A 22105-nucleotide genomic window follows, 5' to 3' on the forward strand; every position below is an offset into this window, starting at 1 on the left:
GGGTTATTAGAGCTGCGGGACCTGTTGTATGCACTCAGATAGTGTGCTGACTGTACCTATTCTTTCTGTCCGTCTCCTGCATTCACAGAAGCTGTACTATCCTCCATTCACAAATTGTTTTTCATTCATGGAAGCAAAAGTACAGCTCCTATAAATGGTGAAAGGAAGGGGAGGAGGGCAGAAAGGGTTGGCATAGTCAGCACTCTTGATGAGTGCATATGACAGGTCCCTTGGGTCTATTAATCCCTACAGCAGATCATGACGGTGAAAAGAAAAAAATTAAGGCGTGAGCCAGCTGCACAAGGGATCATATTTTTTTTATTATCATTAATAAACATAGGCATTAACATAAATATGAATGTAAAAAAGACAGATTATTTGTATTAATCATCCAATGCTTTACAGAAAGAAGCTTACCATACTAATGAATTACTGTTTGTGTTAAACAACATACTTCTCCAGAAATGTGTTATTATGCAATTGCAGGCTGCAGTTTACACTTTCTTGTGCTTACATTTCTTAGGCACTGTCAGCAGAACTCCAGTTGCAGTGACTCTGCTGGAGAAAGAACATTCGCCTTTCGTGCACTATGGTGTATAAACTTGCTGTCATTAGGTACATTGTGCTATGAAAGCTTGCTGATTTTTAAAGTGGGAGTGGAAAAGCTGCAGAGTGTTATCAGGATCAAATACTTCTCCATCTAAAATCTAATGATCAGATTTCAGATAAGATTTCACAGCTTCTTCCTTAGGGATACTTAAAGCCCTGCAGTACCAGCGGAGAAGCCTTTAGGGGCTGCTGCTACTAAGCGAATCTCTAATGTATCTGTTACATGCAAATCCCTGGAACAACTGACATTGTAACCTACAAGCAACTGAGAACTTTTACCACTGCTCTCGGCTAAGAAACCATTCTTATGATTGCAATCATGCAATGGGAAAGGGGAGGAGGAGTCACTCAGCCTTAGCCAGAGTACTAAGAGGAGCAGCTGAGAAGCACATCTCTTTACTGAATGGTGCTCTGCAGTCAGTCAACATCCCTATCACATCTGCCAGGGTCAACATGTGGGTAGCAAAACTCCTGCTTGCCTTTCTGCTTATCCTGTGTGCAGGTGAGTTCTTTACATCAGTGGTGACCTTTAAATGTCTTGCTCTATACAGCAACAATGATGAAAAGTAATGATGATCTCTACATATTTGTTGGCAATTTAATTATTAGTTATGTGGATTATTATTCAAAATGGAACAAAAATTGTTTTTAAAAGCTGTTTTGCACATTGCATAATTTTTAGATTTATATCTGATGATTGCAGAGGATTTATATTTGATCGTGATCAAATATATCTGTAATAGGGCATAGAAATAAAGAGAAACAAAGCTGCAAAAAGTCATTGAAAGTAATTGAAATAATAAATCTTTGCTTTAAACATCTAATGTTATCCTTATTTTTAAAACTGCAGGATATTACCTATATTTTTTAATTCTTAGATTTTATATTAAATTTTTAGATTTATATATGGTATGACTAAAATGAGTATGTGATATACACTGAGCTTTCCATTGGAGTGACACAGGAATAAAATGGTATAGATCTAGATATTATTTTTTCATTGTTTTTTTTAACTTACCAGGCATTCATTTTGTACAAGTTTTGTTTGTTAATCTGTTTAAAAGTGTATTCACATAGAAAATCTAGGCTACCAGTCATTAGATGTAGGGGCTGCTTTAGTTTTAGATTTCTCACTTTCTTCAACTATAAAAAAAACAATAATAATCAAAATCTAGCATGCTACGTTTATATTATTTATTCATGTATAATTAGCCTGGATTGGTTGAATTAACTGTTGGGGTATGAGTTTATCAATTCCATCGTTTCGTACAATAGGGAAAATCTAAACTTTGTCCAAGTTTGTCTGAATTAATCAGACAATTCCCCTCTGGCTTTCTTTTCATCTACATCTGATGTGTGTTTTATCATGAGTGTACGTGTGCGGCGGAAAGACTGATAAATTGTTGACCTGAAATAAAAAAGGTCACTTACTAACTGGGTGAATTGGTGCAAATGATCTGTATAGAATTCATTGCAGCGAGTTAGTAAAATGAACTGCACAGAACTGATAAATGCGGCGCTTTTGGCTTAAGACTGATCTGGTTTTCCACCTAGAAGAAAAAAAATGTGTCAGGTTACTTTTACTGTCTAAGTCACATGCATGTTTGGAATACCTATCTTCAGGCTATTTTTCAAATCACTCGTGTCTGTATAGGTGCTATTATCAACACAGCAATACTTACTGTATATAATACCAGCTATAATTTATCAGTAGTGTTAATAGAACTTCAAAGGTGGAATTTACAAATACAATTTTGATGGATTAGCTTTGGAGTTCAAACAAAAATTATACAGTGAAGCATTCTGGGATAACAGAAATTGAAAGAAGTGTTTTTTTTTTATTATTCTTTAAACATTTACTAGGCAGTTTAACCAGTTAATTGTCACCCTGGTGTTAGTGCTTTATTGTGATATTACCCCTATTTTAGATTGTACAGAGTATATAGGTAAGGATACTTTAATAAAATAATGCATTGCAAATAACTAATGCAAAGTCCTGTCATTTCCCTTCTATTGTGTTTAAAAGAAAATCTGCTGTGAATGGTTGCCGGGGTTTTCAGTCTTACATTTCACTACCAATTTGCATTATGGAATACGTGGAGTCCGTGTGCAGTTTTAAATTGCTGCCACAGAATTTGCAATATTACAAATGGGTATAGCACAGATTGTTGGATTATATTTGGCACTTTTATCACTTCAAGCACTCATGGAAAGGCCTTCCGTTAGTTAGTTATTATTTTTTACCATAAAATAAAAATAAGTTGATGAAAAAAAATGAGTAAATATAGTTATAAATGCATAGGTTATATGACATGACAGAGTGAAATAACACACACATTCTTATATCACTGTACAGAATTAGCACTGTGAGAGAACAGAACCTACACTAGTAATTGCATTAGAAAAGCTGAACAAATGGCAACTCCAAACGAAAGTGAAGAAATTGGGTTTTAAAATTGCCTACAAATATGTCAGGTCGCAAAAGCTCTCTAAGGACTCCCTCTGACCAATTAATCTATGGAATAAAAAAAAAAATAGTCTTATATTTTTTCACTACTGTCCCCCCAAGACAAACTGAATTTACTGGGTTAGTGGTAAGTGCACTAACGTGCATGTTCAGACAATCCAGGATTGCATATGCAATCCACGATTGCAAGGATCGTCCGCTGTTTTGTTTGCTGCTTAGATCTTCTCACCTTTGTATAATGCCCAAGGGTGCATTAATTAAAGAGGGTCTCTAATTCTATAAGAAGTTAGAAACTATATATATATATATATATATATATATATATATATATATATATATATATATATATATATATATATATATAGTGAAGGTTTACAATTTCTAGATGTAAGGGCTGTTATATAGTGCATGTACATAGTGCTGGTTTTCTTAGATGTAGGGGCTGTTATATAATGCAGGTTACCAGTCCTTGGATGTAGGGGCTGTTACATAGTGCAGGTTACCAGTCCTTGGATGTAGGGGCTGTTATATAATGCAGGTTAGAAAGTCCTTGGATGTAGGGGCTGTTATAAAATGCAGGTTACCAGTCCTTGGATGAAGGGGCTGTTATATAATGCAGGTTACCAGTCCTTGGATGTAGGGGCTGTTGTATAATGCAGGTTACCAGTCCTTGGATGTAGGGGCTGTTGTATAATGCAGGTTACCAGTCCTTGGATGTAGGGGCTGTTATATAATGCAGGTTACCAGTCCTTAGATGTAGGGGCTATTATATAATGCAGGTTACCAGTCCTTGGATGTAGGGGCTATTATATAATGCAGGTTACCAGTCCTTAGATGTAGCGGCTGCTATATAGTGCAGGTTACCAGTCCTTGGATGTAGGGGCTGTTATATAATGCAGGTTACCAGTCTTTTGATGTAGGGGCTGTTATATAGTGCAGGTTACACATCCTTGAATGTAGGGTCTGTTATATAATGCAGGTTACCAGTCCTTAGATGTAGGGGCTGCTATATAGTGCAGGTTACCAGTCCTTGGATGTAGGGGCTGCTATATAGTGCAGGTTACCAGTCCTTGGATGTAGGGGCTGCAATATAGTGCAGGCTACCGGTCCTTGGATGTAGGGGCTGCTATATAGTGCAGGTTACCAGTCATTGGATGTAGGGACTGTTATATAATGCAGGTTACCAGTCCTTGGATGTAGGGGCTGCTATATAGTGCAGGCTACTAGTCCTTGGATGTAAGGGCTGCTATATGGTGCAGGCTACCATTCCTTAGATGTAGAGGCTGCTTTAGTTTTTTTTTTTTTTTTTCACTTTCTTCAAATATAAAAAACACCTGCTGATCTTGTCAGAAATGCTATGATCTTTTAACTTTCTGTGTACTGTCTGAAAACTCAAACAATGATATCAGTCTTTCCAGTTCCCTTCTGTGAACTACATAACACCTCTGTCCTATGTGTCAGAGACAAGGAAAGTGGTAAGTGTTTGTAGCCCAAATGAGGGGGGTAGGCTAGATTGACAACACTGCTCCTCCATAGATGAATTACAGCGAGTGAGTGTTCTCACCCTAGGACAGGAAGTATGTCACTGGCAGGATCACTAGGTGACAATGAAGGAAACAAGTCTGATAAAAGGATACAAATGCAGCCACCACACTTAAAGGCTGCAAAAATCTGCAAATAATATATAGTTTTGTAGGTTTAATTAAAAAAATTGTATTAAGTCACAGTATTGTGATTTATATAAAAAAATAACACCTTGACCCGATATTACTTATTTTTTTATATTTATTTGGGGTGCATTTACTGGGAAATACAATGTAGAATAAAAAGGTACTTAAAATTGTAAGGGATTACTTTAAAAAAACAAAGCAGGTTTTAAAATGCATGTTTGATGCATTCATGAATTATCTGATGATAATCTGGCGGTTAGCAGATGTACTTACTGTACACGAGTTTAATAGTAGAACTCCTAACAGAGGTCGAGCGTCTTTGCAACCGTTCTTAAATTAACCTCAGTCAAATGACAAATAACAAGATATCTGCAAATTACTCTCTGAGAAAATTGGTAATTTCAGTGCATCTGTACAGTCTAGTTCTGGCGTATTTGGCTCAGTATAAGTCATGTGACAGGATGCAGGGTGCATTGAGATAACTGAGATGTACAGAATTTGCTAACTTTTTAACCTTTTTTCTATTAGCTTCTTGGCTTATGGGTACTTGGCATTAAAAAATTATTTTTATTTAGTTTTCGTTAGTTGCTTTTATTTATTCTTTCTTAGTAACTGGACTGTAATATAAAAAATAGCAAAAAACGTTGCTCTTGTTTCGTTTATATATCTGATCTAACGATATAATGTTTTCCACTGCATATTTATGGTTTGCATAGCTAGAATAAAATGTTCACCGGTTTATCTTTGTAGATAAATGTTTTAGCAAGATGAACTTCCAAAAAAAACAGGATTATAAATGTTTGCATATGTGAGCTTATCCTCGTAGTTTTGCCATGTTCTTATATGTTGCAGAGCCGTTGTTATTATTATGACTTGATAGCACAAATTGTGTACCAACCTATGGTTTGTGGCATCATCATGTAGCCTTGTTGGTTATTCGAAACACAATGTAACTGTGTTGTAAACCTCTCTGAAATGACATTGAAGGATCATTAAAATAAGATTGTGTATTTAAGCAGACGGATTAACCATGGCTATGTGTAATGGTCTGTAACATGCAAATTGGTTTGTTCTGTTGTAAACATCACAATGTGGAAGTGTCTTGTTAATTTATGAGTTATGTGTCATTTATTTGTTAAGGAATATGCCAAGAGCATTTAACAGTAATCTGGGACATATTTATCTGTGTGAATTCCATGAATGGACATGTAAGCATCAGCAGCATGTGTAGTTCAAGGGGTACAGCTGTATTTGGAGCATTGCCAGTGGCCTGGCTTTAATGCTGTTGTATGTTGTTATCTGTGGAACATATGAACGCCAGCCTTGCTATTTATAACATGTTGAGGTTACAGAAATATGGCTTGAAGCTTTAGGAAAAGAACATTCCCCAAAGAATTTGATCACTTTGTAACTCAATTAAATAATGAGAGAGCTTATTTATGTATTTAAAATAATAAAGTCAAGCACATTTTGTGCACAGAACAATGCAGAAATTTAGGATTATATAAGACCAAAGTGTTACTTTGTGATAACATAGAATAGCAACCGACTTAAATGCGTTATAGTTATTTTGATCATGATTTTGGAGAGTGGGTCTTTAAATGTAGGTATCTTTTTCAGATTTTGGTTATTATGTAATTTGCATATATATAACCTGCATGATGATCCATAGTTAAAGATAAAAAGTTTTGGGAATCATATTAACTGATTATTTTGCAATGATATGCTCCAAAGAATGAGAACATTTAAACTTCAGCTTAATGGCAGATGCTTGTGTCTTGTGGGAGTACTGCATCTCAAGGGTGTACAAGAGCAGAGACCGCATAGCGTGCTGCTGAACTACAACCTTCTGTCCACCACTGGTGAAACTATGGGGCCTCTACACTTTACCGCTATGCATTTAGAGGTTTGCAATGATTTCTGCAGTACAATTTGATTTCTGCAACCCAATGTAACAAGACTTCTACTGAGCATAGCTGAAACACCCAATAATATTACCTTCATACCAAAACCAGACAAAACAGTATATGCTCCTGGAAAATAGCTTTTTAAAATACCTTCAGGGAACTTGTTCAAAGCTTTTGTCTTTCAGCCTCGCAGTGCTTGGCTATAACATGCTGTACTTCTATGTAAAATCCACCTGTAGCCAGTTAACATATCATGGCCTCAGAGTTTGTAATCCCAGGCTTTTTTTTCTATGGGTCATATATACCTGACTGTGCCTATATTTCTACAGCCTTAATATTTAGGAATTAAAACGTGCAGAGAGAGAGAGAGAGAGAGAGAGAGAGAGAGAGCGTGTATGCATAGCAAAGATTGATTTGTGAGAGGCCATAGTTTTACCCAGAGGCATTGTAAAAGTCCTGTTTGAATCCAAAGCAAACCAAGATGGGTCCTTGTTACTCATGTTTATTTTATTTTCCTGAGATGTCTGGGCAAGGCACAACACCTCTGACAAAAACGCACTTTCCTTGCCTACCCCTCCTTCAGTTACCTGGTCCGGGAATGTTGTTAGACCCACAATCATATTTCTGTGATACTGGCAAAATCATTGTAACTGTTCTGCCATATTGTACACTTATGCCATTGGCACAAACAATCTGTATATGTCTTTCTGTGTTGTGGGGTCAGCTCCCGCCTATGAAAGTAAGTACTGCAGATTGAGCTGAACACCTTGGGGGCATTGAAAAAAAAAGTAATTTTTTAAGCCCTTACAAAGCCTAATTCTTAAAGCAGAACTTCACTCAAAAAGTGAAGTATCACTGGTTCACTCCCTCCCCCAGCCTCTAACTGAATTACAGTTTTTTTGGGAGGAGCGGGTACCTTTCTTTTTTTTGGTACCAGCTCCCACTTCTGTAATCCTTGCTTAGGCAAGGAGTCCTCCCCAACAGCCTCCTGGGTGTCATGTATATGGTGGAGATTGAGCAGGTGTAAGGGCAAAGAGTGGCATGGGGTCTGGTGTAGCAGACAGCATCAGCTGTTTTTTTGCAGGGAGCAGATGACCATAGATCAGCAGGCAGGAGCCCCCCACAGGTCTGGACCCCTGCACACTACACATCACCCCACACTATCTCTGGATTCCTGCACATTACACAGCCCCCCCACCCCAGCTCTGAACCCCTGCACATTACATATCCCCCCACAGCTCTGGATCCCTGCACATTACACAGCCCCTGACCAGCTCTGGACCCCGGCATATTACACATCCCCCAGCTCTGGACCCCTGCACATTACACATTGCCCCTTCCTACCTTACGGGGGTATGCATGCAGAGCTGGAGACACAGCAGCACACTACAGAGGGCGGGAACTGCTGGTGTTAAGTTTTCATATTAACAAGCTAATGATTGGTTGCTAGGACCACCTAGCAACCATTCACCTGCTGGTTAACTTTAAAAGTTAAGTCCAGCAGTTGCCGCCTGTCCTCTATTCAGCGCTGCTCACTGTCTCTTTCCCCTGGCTGTGAGTGACACCAAGTGCATCTGGCAGGTGGCCATAGGTGTCACACAGGAACCCCCGCACCCTGTCACGGCTCACCTCTCCCTGCCCTGACATGTCACAGCGCTGCCACTGCTGCCTGTGACTGGCACCCCACTGTCAGCGCTTCACTCGCAGGGGGGGGGGCGACAGGCTGACACCCCCAATGTGTGGAACCTGGGCCAGACCGCCCTCCTCCCCTCATTGGTACGCCACTGGAACTGGCATTAGAAAGAAGCACTTGACTCTAGACTATTTTCTAAGTACCCGATACAGCTACAACAAAATATTAAGCTATTCAGTACGAGATACCCTGACCAAAACAACTGATTTTTGTCACTGATTACACTTGAAAAGTTCTAAGCGTTATTTTTTTATTTTATATTTATCAAAATATTTTGTTTTCTCTTTATTATTCTGCTGTTGGATATCCACTACTTCAAGAGTATGCACTATTTGTCCTTTATGAGAAGTATTTTTTGTTCTTTACAGTAGGACCAAGAAATTACTAAGCTATAGTATAAGTCATGCAAACTCATAATACGCATATTCTTTGAGAAATGAAAGGAGGTAGCTTTTGTTTAAAAAATATTTGCATTGATGTAGCACATGTAATATTTAAAGAAAATTTGCAAGTGGACGTTTCATAAAGACTAATGATTTGTATACAGTTATCATTGCTACAAAATAAATACAGGAAATTGCCAAAAGCAGTAGTTATCTGAGGAAAGTACTTTACAGTAAGGATATAAAGGTCATGTAACAGTGAACTTTGAGCTGCTTTTAAATAAATAATTGTATTTGCCAATGAGAGAGGAAAACATCTGGGTTTTGCCAGCAAGGAACATGGGATGACAATTGATTTGTAATAAGTTTCAGGAGGAAAAAATGTCAAGTCATTGTGGTTGTAAATGTTAGATCACTGGAAAAAAAGATGATAATATTAAATGAATCATGTGGCTACACTAGGGCAGTTTATTGGCTTGTCTGTAGCTTTTTTGGTCAGTATTACAATGTCTCCATCAAATGCTTTGTGTTGAAGTGTAATGTAATGTTTTTTTTTTGTCAGCAAGTTATTTTATCATTATTTTTTTTTATTTACCAGTACTTTACAATCACTAAGCTATGTTTTTTAGTGGAACACAGTCCATGGAGAGAAGTGCAGCGATCAAGAACATTTATTAAAATCAGGCACAAAATACAGCCATATTTGTATCTGATTTTTATACTTCTTATGCCATGTATACACGATCGGTTTGTCTGATGAAAACGGTCTGATGGACCGTTTTCATCAGACTAAGCCGATCGTGTGTGGGCCCCATCGGTTATTTATCCATCGGTTAAAAAATTAGGAACTTGTTTTAAAATTATCTGATGGATAAAAGACCTATAGAAAAAACAGATTGTCTGTAGGCACGTCCATCGGTTAAAAATCCCCGCATGCTCAGAATCAAGTCGACGCATGCTTGGAAGCATTGAACTTCATTTTTTTCAGCACGTCGTTGTGTTTTACGCCACCACGTTCTGACACGATCGTTTTTTTAACTGATGGTGTGTAGGCACGACTGATCATCAGTCAGCTTCATCGGATAACTGATAGAAAAAAGCATCAGACCCTTTTCATCGGATAGACCGATCGTGTGTACAGGGCATAACTCATCATTGCACTTCTTTACATGGATTATGTCTTCTGTTTCTGTAATGTATGTAGCTGACCAAAAGCTTGGAGTATTTGGAAATAGGTTGTGGTGAACAGGATCCAATGCCACTAGTGGTTGTAGCTTTTTTCTTTATGGTGGACTATAAGTATGTTGAAGCATTACTGCGTTTTTTTTTATTAGGAATTAAACATTTAAACATATCCAAGCAACTTCTGTGAAAAACACATATATGATGGCTTATATATAACAAGGTGTGCAATCAGCGCAAACAATTATATTAAAGCAGAGCTCCACCCTAAAGTTGAACTGCCTCTCATCGGAACCCTCCACCCCACCGGTGTCACATTTGACACCTTTCAGGGGGGTGCAGATACCTATCTAAGACAGGTATTTGCACCCACTTCTGGGAGTCCTCTCTGCGGGTAGTGCGACATTTCCCGCCCCCGCCCGTTGTGTTCTGGGAAACACTCAGCTGCCAGAACACAGCAGGGACCAGTGAGGACGGTGCTGCGCGACTCGCGCATGCGCCGTAGGGAATCGGGCAGTGAAGCCGGAATGCTTCACTTCCTGATTCCCTCACCGAGGATGGCGGTGGGGGCAGCAGATAGACGAGCGATTGCTCGTCTTCTGCTGCAGACGTCACTGGACTCCAGGACAGGTAAGTGTCCATGTATTAAAAGTCAGCAGCTGCAGTATTTGTAGCTGCTGGCTTTTAATATATTTTTTAACGGCGGAGCTCCACTTTAAATAATACCCTCCAGATAAATGCAAGCTGAACATTGAAGATTTTCACAACGATCCAAATAAGATAATATAAACAATGGAGTGCAGTGCAAAATAAATCAAAGTCCACAATTTATGCAAACTCAAGTCCCAAAAGATGAATGTCAAATCCACTGGTGAAGATCTACAGCAGCAGGTAATATGGTGACAGACCCTCCACCTCCAATCTCTTATCTACTCTCACCTCACTAAGTAGACTCCTGAGCTAACAGGTAGTCAAAAAGGCAAATCCTGCACAACAGATGGATAGCAGGTATAAACACTAAGGTGGCTTTTCCTCCAAAATGATACCGTCAGTGAGAACAGTACAAAAAAAGATGGGAGGAGATCTAAGTGCTCACTGTGCGATCAAAAAAAGCAGTTTATTAAAATCCAACTTAAAACTACTCGCATATTACAGGATAAATACAGGCTCATACGGCAACAGTGTACTGAGTAATAACGAAGGATGGCAGTGGGTGACGTCATCCAAAGTGTGGCACCTCCCCTGTACGCGTTACGTTCAAATTGAACTTCCTCAGCGGGGCTTACCTTTACAAAAGAGAGCTGCTATGTCTAGCAATGTTTACTTCAGTCTCTTGGCTCTAAACACATAATGTGGTGCTTTAAAAAATCTTCTCTTGGTTGTGCTAATGGTGATGGTAACAGATGAACTTTGCGTTTGAGTCGACAGAGAGTTTAACCAGAATTCTAGCTCTTTGAGGTTCACTGAGCAAGCAAAACGAAATGGCCAGATTTGGCTTGTTCATCTGCCCAAATCTCCGCTAAATCTACTGCAGCTAGAAGTGATTCATTTACAAGCTGTATTACTTCCACTAATGAAGTAATGACTTCTCAGCCCACCCACCGGCTTGTTTTACATAGTAAGCTGACTGGTTGGGAGATCCTGTGTGATGTCAGTGATCAGATATGAAGAATTGTCTCCCCTTTCCGTCCTTACTGTGTGTCAATTAATTTTCATTGAAGGGCATTGCTGTATGCACACTCAAAAGATCTCTCAAAAGTCCCATTGCCTTTGACATGCCTCCTGAACTTCAATTGTGTTCAATTGGGTACACTTAACCTCCATAGAGCCAGTTTCATCTGGATGAGATGAAGTTACTGCAGAACTTGCCCCCTGCACACACGGAAGGTAATAATGTGTGATGTATTATTCTCTTGTAAAGCAGCAGTAGGAAGTATAAAAGGGAGCTGCATGTTAGGTGTAATTTGGACTGCAAAGACTTGTACCATAGAACATCTGGTTTCCTGTATTATTTAGATAAGATTGTGTGTATTAGTTTGGAGATTCATGATATCTGCTAAAAGTGAATCCCAGTGGAGTGGGTTTTATTAGAGTGATGCACTGGCTCCATCTGACTCCTCCCTCAGGTCAGGGCACAGTAAGATAAAAAGGACAAGGATCATCATGTGACCTCTTTTTCCTTACCATTTATAATGTAGAACACTTGGATACATGTTAAAATACGGCTACAAAGCTGTACAGCTACAGGGGCATACATAAAAAAATATATATATATATTGCCTTAAACTGCAATTTTGCTTTCACATCAATATCATACCCACACCAAATTGCAATTTTTTTAAACTTAAAGGTTTCTATAACTCAACTCATAAGTCAACACTTCAGGCAGACTGTAAAAAGATTGTTGTAAGAAGAGAACCCCCTCACCTACTGATATGCACCTTCCCTGGTTCCCCCATATCCCTCACCTTTCCTCCATTGTAATATTTAATTCTAACCCTGGGAAAACATTTTAGATGGTATTGGACCTTACATTAGGTTAACGTCCTTAACCACTTGCCTGATTTACGTCGGCAGAATGGCAGGGGCAGGCAAATGGGCGTACCTGTACGTCCCTTTAATTGCTATAACCAATCAATATCCACTTATTGCAATATTCTTTTACCAAAAATAGGTAGAAGAATACGTATCGGCCTAAACTGAGGGAAAAAAATGTATATATATTTTTGGGGGATATTTATTATAGCAAAAAGTAAGAAATATTTTTTTTTTTTTCAAATTCTTCGCTCTTTTTTTGTTTATAGCGCAAAAAATAAAAAGCGCAGAGGTGATCAAATACCATCAAAAGAAATCTCTATTTGTGAGGGAAAAAAAGTCAATTTTGTTTGGGTACAACGTTGCACGACTGCGAAATTGTCAGCTAAATCAACGCCGTTTTGAATTGCAAAAAATTCTCTGGTCAAGAAGGGGGTAAAAACTTCTGGGGCTAGTGGTTAATGTCTTCCACATAAGACAATGTTATGGGCTGAAAATTGGCTGCTCGGGAGAAAGCACTGCATCCTGGGAGTTCACATGCTTGCTCTGAATAAGTGACAGATTACATTTAAAAGAGCTCCCTACCATAAATTTGTAAAAAAGTTGGTTTATGTTTCTCATTCCGTGAATGCCAATTATCCACACTTTTTAGGCTGTGATTAGTTTGAGATAGAGACCAAGCTGGAATGATTAAATGGTTCTTGGTAGATATTGAGTGGTTCCATGAGTGCATGTTTGTCTCCTTGTAGGAGGTATGGGCTGCTACCTTGGTATGACACTTCGGCAGAAATTATACTTGAAGGGGAAAGGATAAGAACAGTGATCTACAGCTCCCTGTGATAAGGAGCAGTGATCACTGTCATGTCACTTGTAGCCCACCCCCCCACAGTTGGAATCACTCCCTAGGACACACTTAACCCCTTTATCGCCCCTAGTGGTTAACCCCTTCCCTGCCAGTGTCATTTACACAGTAATCAGTGAATTTTTATAGCACTAATCACTGCATAAATGAAAATGGTCCAAAAATAGCATCAAAAGTGTCCGATGTGTCTGCCATAATGTTGAAGTCACGATAAAAATCACAGATCGCTGCCCATTACTAGTAGAAACTGTGCCAACCAATCTATACGCTTATTGCATTTTTTTTTTTACCAAAAATATGTACAAGAATACACATCGGCCTAAAATGAGGAAAAAAAATGTATATATATTTTTTGAGATATTTATTATAGCACAAAGTAAACATTTTTTTTTTTTTTTAAAATGTATGCTCTTTGTTTATAGCGCAAAAAATTAAAACCGCAGAGGTGATAAATAACACCAAAAGAAAGCTCTATTTGTGGGAAAAAAAGGACGTAAATTTTGTTTGGATGCAACATCACACGGCCGCGCAATTGTCAGTTAAAATGACACAGTGCCGAATCGCAAAGAGTGCTCTGGTCAGGAAGGGGGTGAATTCTTCTGGGGCTGAAGTGGTTAAGAACAAGTGTCACTTTGTAAGGCATATGACCAGGGCCGGTGCTATAACTAAGCAAGCTAGGCAGCTGCCTAGGGCGCACTGCTGCCTAGGGTGCCCGGCCACTGGTGTTCCTACTTTCTTCTCTCTGCAGCAAGCAACCAAGTCTCAGCATCAGCAGGTAGCCGCCACTCCATTTGCACATAGTGTCAGAGGCGCAGCAGTGGCAGAGGACTGTGTCTGTGACCCAACTCCCTAATGAATGGAAGCAAGCATTCAATGATGGGTGCTGGTAGGCTGCTTTGGGTGCTGGTAAGCTGCAATGATGGGCAATGGTAGGCTGAATTGTATGGCACGGGTGAGGCTGCATTTGATGGGCGCTGGAGAGGCTGCACTGTTGGGTGCTGGTGATTCTGCATTTGGTGGGTGCTGGTGAGGCTGCATTTGATGGGCACTGTTGAGGCTGCATTTATGGGCGCTGGTGAGGCTGCATTGATGGGTTCTGGTAAGGCAGCGTTTGATGGGTGCTTCACTAAAAAGGTGGGGTATACATGGGCATGGCAAAGGGGGTGGAGTCAGGGTGGAGCCATGGGGGAAGTGGCAAAATTAGGTTTCGCCTAGGGTGTCAAAAGTCCTTGCACCAGCCCTGCATATGACCATTTCCTTTCTTGTATTACTATATGCCCCAGCTGATTAAAGCCTAGTTCACACAAGTAAATTGTCGGAAGAATGGTTGTCCGTTTTTTTTGCTAGTCTGCATATCAAAAATGCCTAGCTTACAAAAGCACGAAAATTCGGACTTGAAGTGATGTATTTTTATTGTATTTTCGGATTAAGACCCCATTCACTCTAAAGGTTGTTTTGCAGGTGCTATAGCGTTAAAAATAGCGCCTGCAATCTGCCCTTAAACAGCTGCTCCTCACACTCCAGAGGGCTTTCACACTGGAGCGGTGCGCTGGCAGGGCATCAGAAAAGGTCCTGCCAGCATCTTCTTTGGAGTGCATTAGCAGCGGTGAACTCACCGATGCTAATGCGCACCTGCCCATTGAAATCAATGGGCATCGCTGCCGTACCGCCGGCAATACGCTGCTGCAGCGGCGCATTACGGGCGGTATTAACCCTTCCTCAGCCACTAGCGGGGGTTAAAAGCATGGCTGCAATGCGCCGCATTTTACCGCTATTTTACGCCGATGCTAGTGTGAAAGGGGTCTAAAATTACACTGACTAAACAAAAATCGTACAATCTGGTTTTATGTTTGTCCCTTCAGAAAATGTCATACTGTGTACTAACGATCAGATTATCATACAATCGCTTAGAAAGTGGTATTTTTTGTAAGATATTCTAATCATGTGGCTTAAGTTGGCTGTTTCTATGTAGTAGTGACTATGATTTAAGTAGTAAGGTAGAGAAAATTGTGTAGTTCATGCAATCTATTGTGTGAGTATTTCGCTCAGTGAAACAAGCTAAAAAAATGTAAGTCATTTTTTACCCACACTGGAAAAAAAATGACAGTTGCTGTTTTATAGGTTGATGTATTATAAGATAATTCTTATTTTCAGTGCAGGAATGGCATTGTCATAAGTTCTACCTATAGTTTTGCAACTTTGCAAAACGAATGCAACATTTTTTTTTTTTTTTTTTAATTTCTTTATTTATAAGCAGGGAAATGGGTCCACAAGAACCACCATGGCATTACATGCGAATGCAACATTTTGACCTCCATCAAATACATTATGTTTGTGCAATAAATAAATGTATACCTTTTTTATTACCTGATTTTTTTCTTCTTTTTATCTACATTTGGATGTTAGATATGTATTCTTGTTATAGTAAAATAGGAAATACAAACAAGGAAAATAAAAACAAAAAGGTCTCTTCAGGCAAGCATCTGGGCTGTTTCACCATGCGCAAGAGTTTGTCATATTTACTTTATTTACATGATAAAATACATTGTTATATCTCAAACGTCCTTAGCAATCAAAATCTGTGTAATCAATATAGACAGTTACCGTTAGACTGAAAGGAACTTGACTGACTTCTCTGAGTTCAGAATGTTTTCATTTTGGTAATTTTAAACATTTCAAGGAAGCCGAAAAGACAGCAGTGAAGTTTAGAAATTGTTTTGATACGTGATCCCAGAAGTAGAAAAAAAATGTAGCTCTTTTCTTGTAAATATGACTGATATTGTTGCATATCTTCAACGTTTGCCATATCTTTGCTGATATATGAAGCGTTGCTGAAAGTTCCTGTGTGCTTTGAAAAATGACTGTTAACCCTGAAAGAAAAAGATACCCATTATAACTGTTACTGGAGAAGGGAAATGCACAAATTAATGGGTAAAGGTTCCTAGAAAAGAATAGTTTTCATGGATTTTTATAGTGTAAAAAAATGTATGATTTGCTTGTAGAAAAAAACAATAATTTCTAGAAATTCTTGTTAATCAAAAGATAATCGTTTTTCTTTTTGCAGCTTATAGCTTATGCTGTGATACCTTGACAATCCCCTCCAGTGTTTACACACTTCTGGCATGTGAATAGACAGCCAACAGAAGTAATTCTCCAGCCTACTTTCATTAACCACTTTAGCCCCGGACCATTTGGCTGCCAAATGACCAGGCCACGTTTTGCGATACGGCACTGCGTTGCTTTAACTGACAATTGCGTGGTCGTGTGATGTGGCTCCCAAACAAAATTGACGTCCATGTTTTCCTACAAATAGAGCTTTCTTTTGGTGGTATTTGATCACCTCTGCGGTTTTTATTTTTTGTGCTATAAACAAAAATAGAGTGACAATTTTGAAAAAAAAGCAATATTTTGTACTTTTTGCTATAATAAATATCCCCCATTTTTTTTCTAAAAAGCACATTTTTTAGACTAATACATATTCTTCTACAACTTTTTGGTAAATTTTTTTGCAATAAGCGTATATTGATTGGTTTGCGCAAAATTTATAGCGTTTACAAAATAGGGGGTAGTTTTATGACATTTTTATTATAATTTTTTTTTTACTTGTTATGGTGGCAATCTGTGATTTTTATTGTGACTGCGACATTATGGCGGACGAATCGGACACTTTTGATGCTATTTTGGGACCATTCACATTTATACAACGATCAGTGCTATAAAATGCACTGATAACTGTATAAATGTGACTGGCAGGGAAGGGGTTTTCCAGTAGGGGTTAAGTGTGTCCTAGGGAGTGATTCTAACTGTTAGGGGGCATGTCGGTCACAGATCGCTGCTCCCGATTAGAGGGAGCAGATGATCAGTGTTGTGTAACTAGGCAGAACAGGGAGATGCCTTGTTTTAAAAGGCATCCCCCATTCTGCCGTTCCGTGACCCAATCGCGGGGGACACCGGCGGACATCGAGTCCGCGGGTCCCGGGGGGTACAGTCACAGAGACCCACTAGGGGGAAGGATCAAAGCAACGTATATATAGGTTGCTTTGCCTGCCCGTGCCATTCTTCCGACGTAAATGTGCGTGAGGCAGTCGGCAAGCAGTTAAGGAGGTTTATACTATTAAATAAAATACTATTAAATATCAGTGTATGCAGGGTTACTGTTATAAATCATGGGACCCCCCATACCTGCCCCCCCCCGAAAATATAAAACTATATTTTCACTAAAAACACATCAAAATATTGTTAGAGGGCACAAACACAACAAAATTCTGTCTAAATCTGAAAAAGTTAAATGGTATGAGTTAATAAATAAAGCTCTGTGTGTGAATGTGGTGCTGGGACTCATTCACTTGGGTGCTGTGGCCTGTACAGTGTGAATCAGTGATTTGTTTATGTGGCCGGAGCCAGCTGAAGCTGTGTACAGTCAGCCTATGTTACTATGGGGGATACAGCAGCTTTATGAACACAGACAAAGGTCATATTTTGACAGGCATGTGGGCACAGGTGTGCAGCCCTGAACACAGACAGTGTGTATTTGGGGGTCACTCACCCATACCTGCACACCTGTCAAACTAGGCCCTGTGTTCAGAGAGCCGCCGTAGCTTAGAGTAACAGACGAACAATCCATTCATTCACACTGCCAGTACCTATGTGAATTAGTCTTTAGGACGTTATGCAAACACAGGGGTTGATTTACTAAAGGCAAATAGGCTGTTTACTTTGCAAGGGAAGTTGCACTTTACAATTTTCCATAGAGCTTTAATAAATCCACCCCATAGAATCTGTCGTGGCTCTGAGTATAAAAATATAAGTATTTGTATGGTTATGAAATGATACCCATTGTGTTCATGGAGCTGGTACATACAATTTGAAAGGCAGCATTAGAACTAGGTTGGAACAACATGCCAGGGTCAGAAATGTCATTGCTTCAGTCTAGTTGTCAGAATATTGCAAAGCATACTTTTCCTTTATGCTCACTACTACTACTAGTTTGACATTTGGCTTGTTGGTTGCAGGAATTGGTGCAATAGTCAAAGCACATAAAGGGTTAATTCCAACTAAAACAATTGTTGTTGTTGTTGCTATACACACTGGGCCCTACAGCATTTCATGTTGGATAAGCATCCCACTTACATTAATCAGAATATCAAAGGCCAAGTGGGACCTGTGGTCAGAGGATTATAATGTGTCGTGTTTGCCAGTGTGGTCATCTCATAGTGGAAACAATAATATTATCCACTGATGCTTGTGGTGATCCTGAAGGGTTTGGAAACATATGGCTCCTTTCATAGCGTGTATGCTGAGCAACTTTTTTTTCTGTGGAACGGCAGAATCTATTGGGCTTTAGGCATTTTTTAATTTCTGCCCAGTTCCCGGATATGCTGTATCTGCTGACTTATAAAAAACATATCTGCTTTACGGTAAATATTGGAAAATACATTAGTAATATTTTGATTTTCTGTTTGATTTTTACAAAATGGTACAACACAGTAAAAGCTTTTTTATGCCTCTCTAGCAAAGGTTTCTCTATCACCTTAGTTACTTAAAGCGGGGGTTCACCCAAATTTTTTTTTTTAATATTACATCTAGCAGAGCCAGCATAGTAAGGGCATTTACTTTCGGCTGTTTTTTTTTTCTCCGTACATACCTTTATATTCTGTTTTTGTCCAGGGCTTCCGGGTTCCGATGACTGCGGGACTGGGCGTTCCTATCCTTCCGTTCAATGATTGACAGCTTGTTAAACAGGTGACCTGTCGCACAACGCGCTTCAGCAGATGTTGGGAAATAGCCGAGCTGCGAGTCGGCACTATACGGCGCCTGCGCAGTGAGCTCTACACGGCGGGCGCAGGCGCAATATAGTGCCGACTCGCAGCTCGGCTATTTCCGGAAATCTGGTGACGCGCGTTGTGCGACAGGTCACCTGTTTCACAAGCTGTCAATCATCGAACCGAAGGATAGGAACGCCCAGTCCCGCAGTCATCAGAACCCTGAGTCATCAGAACGCGGAAGCCCTGGACCAAATCAGAATATAAAGGTAAGTACGGAGAAAAAAAAACTGCTGAAAGTATATGCCCTTACTATGCTGGCTCTAATGTTAAACATTCGTTTTTAGGGTGAACCTCCACTTTAAGATTGCAAGAGAGTCTTAGCCAATAAAATAGTTTCAAATAAACAAAACGAAATATAATAAGGCTATTCACACTATGTGATGCATTAAAGGGTAACTCCACTGTTGTGGGGAAAAAAATAATATACCGCATATAATTGCGACACTAATCATTTTGTAATTACCTTTCCTTTTCAATCTGCAGCCAATGTAATTTTCTGAGAATACATTGCATAATGGCTACCTGGAGTTTTCTGTACATAGAATGTGTACTGACCACTCCCCAGAAACATAATTTCCTGCTTGTGTGATTGGCTCACCAATTTTCCCAGAAGTCTGCTTAACCACTTACCCCCCGGACCATATTGCTGCCTAAAGACCAGAGTACTTTTTGCGATTCGGGACTCTGTCGCTTTAACAGACAATTGCGCGGTCGTGCGACGTGGCTCCCAAACAAAATTGGCGTCCTTTTTTTCCCACAAATAGAGCTTTCTTTTGGTGGTATTTGATCACCTCTGCGGTTTTTAGTTTTTGCGCTATAAACAAAAATAGAGCGACAATTTTGAAAAAAATGAATATTTTTTACATTTTGCTATAATAAATATCCCCCAAAAATATATAAAAAAACATTTTTTTTCCTCAGTTTAGGCCGATACGTATTCTTCTACCTATTTTTCGTAAAAAAATCGCAATAAGCGTTTATTGATTGGTTTGCGCAAAAGTTATAGCGTTTACAAAATAGGGGGTAGTTGTATGTCATTTTTATTATATTTTTTTTACTAGTAATGGCGGCGATCAGCGATTTTTTTTTTGGTACTGCGACATTATGGCGGACACTTCGGACACTTTTGACACATTTTTGGGACCATTGGCATTTTTATAGCGATCAGTGCTATAAAAATGCATTGGATTACTATAAAAATGCCACTGGCAGTGAAGGGGTTAACACTAGGGGGCGGGGAAGGGGTTAAGTATGCCTGGGTGTGTTCTTACTGTGGGGGGGGGGTGGCCTCACTAGGGGAAACCCTGATCCTCGGTTCATACATTGTATGAACCGAAGATCAGCATTTCCCCTGCTGACAGGACCGGGAGCTGTGTGTTTACACACACAGCTCCCGGTCCCCGCTCTGTACCGAGCGATCGCGTGTGCCCGGCGGCGATCGCGCCCGCCAGGCACACGCACGGGAGTCGGGGGCGAGCGGGGGGCGCGCGCGCGCCCCTAGTGGCGGCTGGGAGAGAGGACGTCATATTACGTGCTCTCGCCCAGCAGAGCCACCTTGTGGACGTATATCGACGGTGCGCGGTCGGCAAGTGGTTAAGATACGAGTCAGATTTCAGGCATCCCTTGCAACAAAAATTTTATTTTTTGAGAGATACTTTCAATAGGAACTGTCTCAAGGGATGCAGGCCCAGCAGATTCCCTCATCAGTGCCCTGTAGCTCCACACCTGACAGTTTATTATTAAACCACTCCCATTAGACTCACTGAGAACAGAGGCACAGAGAAACACACAGGGATTTCTTCAGAATAACAAAAGGTAGGAATCTGCAACAAAGTGTGTTACAATCCTTTCAATGTACATAGATCACCCAGAGAGGAATGCCTTTTTATGCTTTAACACATATCTGTAAACTAAACATGGTTCATTATAAACCCCATTCATTATAAATAAACTGGCAGCATATCTGTGTATTAGCTTATGTCAAGGCAAAAATAAAAATAAAAATTCACTGTGTTTAACCCCATACAGCCTAAGTGCATCCAAAATCAGCACATGGGAAATAACTTACAAGACAAGACAAGCAGCCTTATGCCCTGTACACACGATAGGTTAGTCTGATGAAAACGGTCTGATGGACTGTTTTCATCAGACCAAACCGATCGTGTGTGGGCCCCATAGGTTATTTATCCATAGGTTAAAAAAAATGGAATTTGTTTTAAAATTATCTGATGGATACCTAATGGTTAAAAAAACGATCGTCTGTAGGCACGTCCATCGGTTAAAAATCCACGCATGCTCAGAATCAAGTCGACGCATGCTTGGAAGCATTGAACTTCATTTTCTTCAGCACATCGTTGTGTTTTACATCACCGCATTCTGACACGATCGTTTTTTTAACTGATGGTGTGTAGGCACGACTGATCATCAGTCATCTTCATCGGATAACTGATGGAAAAATCCATCAGACCGTTTTCATCAGACTAACCTATCGTGTGTACAGGGCATCAGGCCCCGTACACACATCCGAGGAACTCGACGGGCAAAACACATCGTTTTGCTCGTCGAGTTCCTTGTGAAGCCGCCGAGGATCTCGGCGAGCCAAGTTTCCTCATTGACTAACGAGGAAATAGAGAACATGTTCTCTATTTGGCCCGACGAGATCCTTGTCGGCTTCCTCGGCCAAAAGTGTACACACCACCGGGTTTCTCGGCAGAATGCGGCTCCGATCGAGTTTCTGGCTGAATTCTGCCGAGAAACTCGGTCGTGTGTACGGGGCCTCAGGCTCTCTTGATGAGAGCCTGTGAAAGGCCCTAGGTTGTAATACCTCTCTCTAGAAGATCACAGCAGGGGTGAGTGGCAGGATAGAGGAAGACTTTTACTAACAGAAGAGGAATCAGCACAAGGGACACATCCTACTGACTGCAAGTTATATCTCTTGATCTGTAGATAAAATAAAGCTGGCAGCTCGATCT

General features: G+C 40.0%; 1 protein-coding gene across 2 annotated transcripts in view; it reads left to right on the plus strand.

The window, feature by feature from the left end:
- The first annotated feature begins 558 nt into the window (after positions 1-558).
- The window catches only part of HGF (hepatocyte growth factor), a 128236-nt gene continuing 106689 nt past the window's right edge, over positions 559-22105 (plus strand). For both annotated transcript variants that reach the window (XM_040343450.1, XM_040343451.1), the window contains exon 1: positions 559-1111. In XM_040343450.1, coding sequence (XP_040199384.1) covers positions 934-1111 — 178 coding nt within the window. In that variant the 5' untranslated portion in view covers positions 559-933. The remainder of the gene's footprint in view (positions 1112-22105) is intronic.

This window comes from Rana temporaria, chromosome 3, assembly GCF_905171775.1.
Source record: "Rana temporaria chromosome 3, aRanTem1.1, whole genome shotgun sequence".
Classification (NCBI taxonomy): domain Eukaryota; kingdom Metazoa; phylum Chordata; class Amphibia; order Anura; family Ranidae; genus Rana; species Rana temporaria.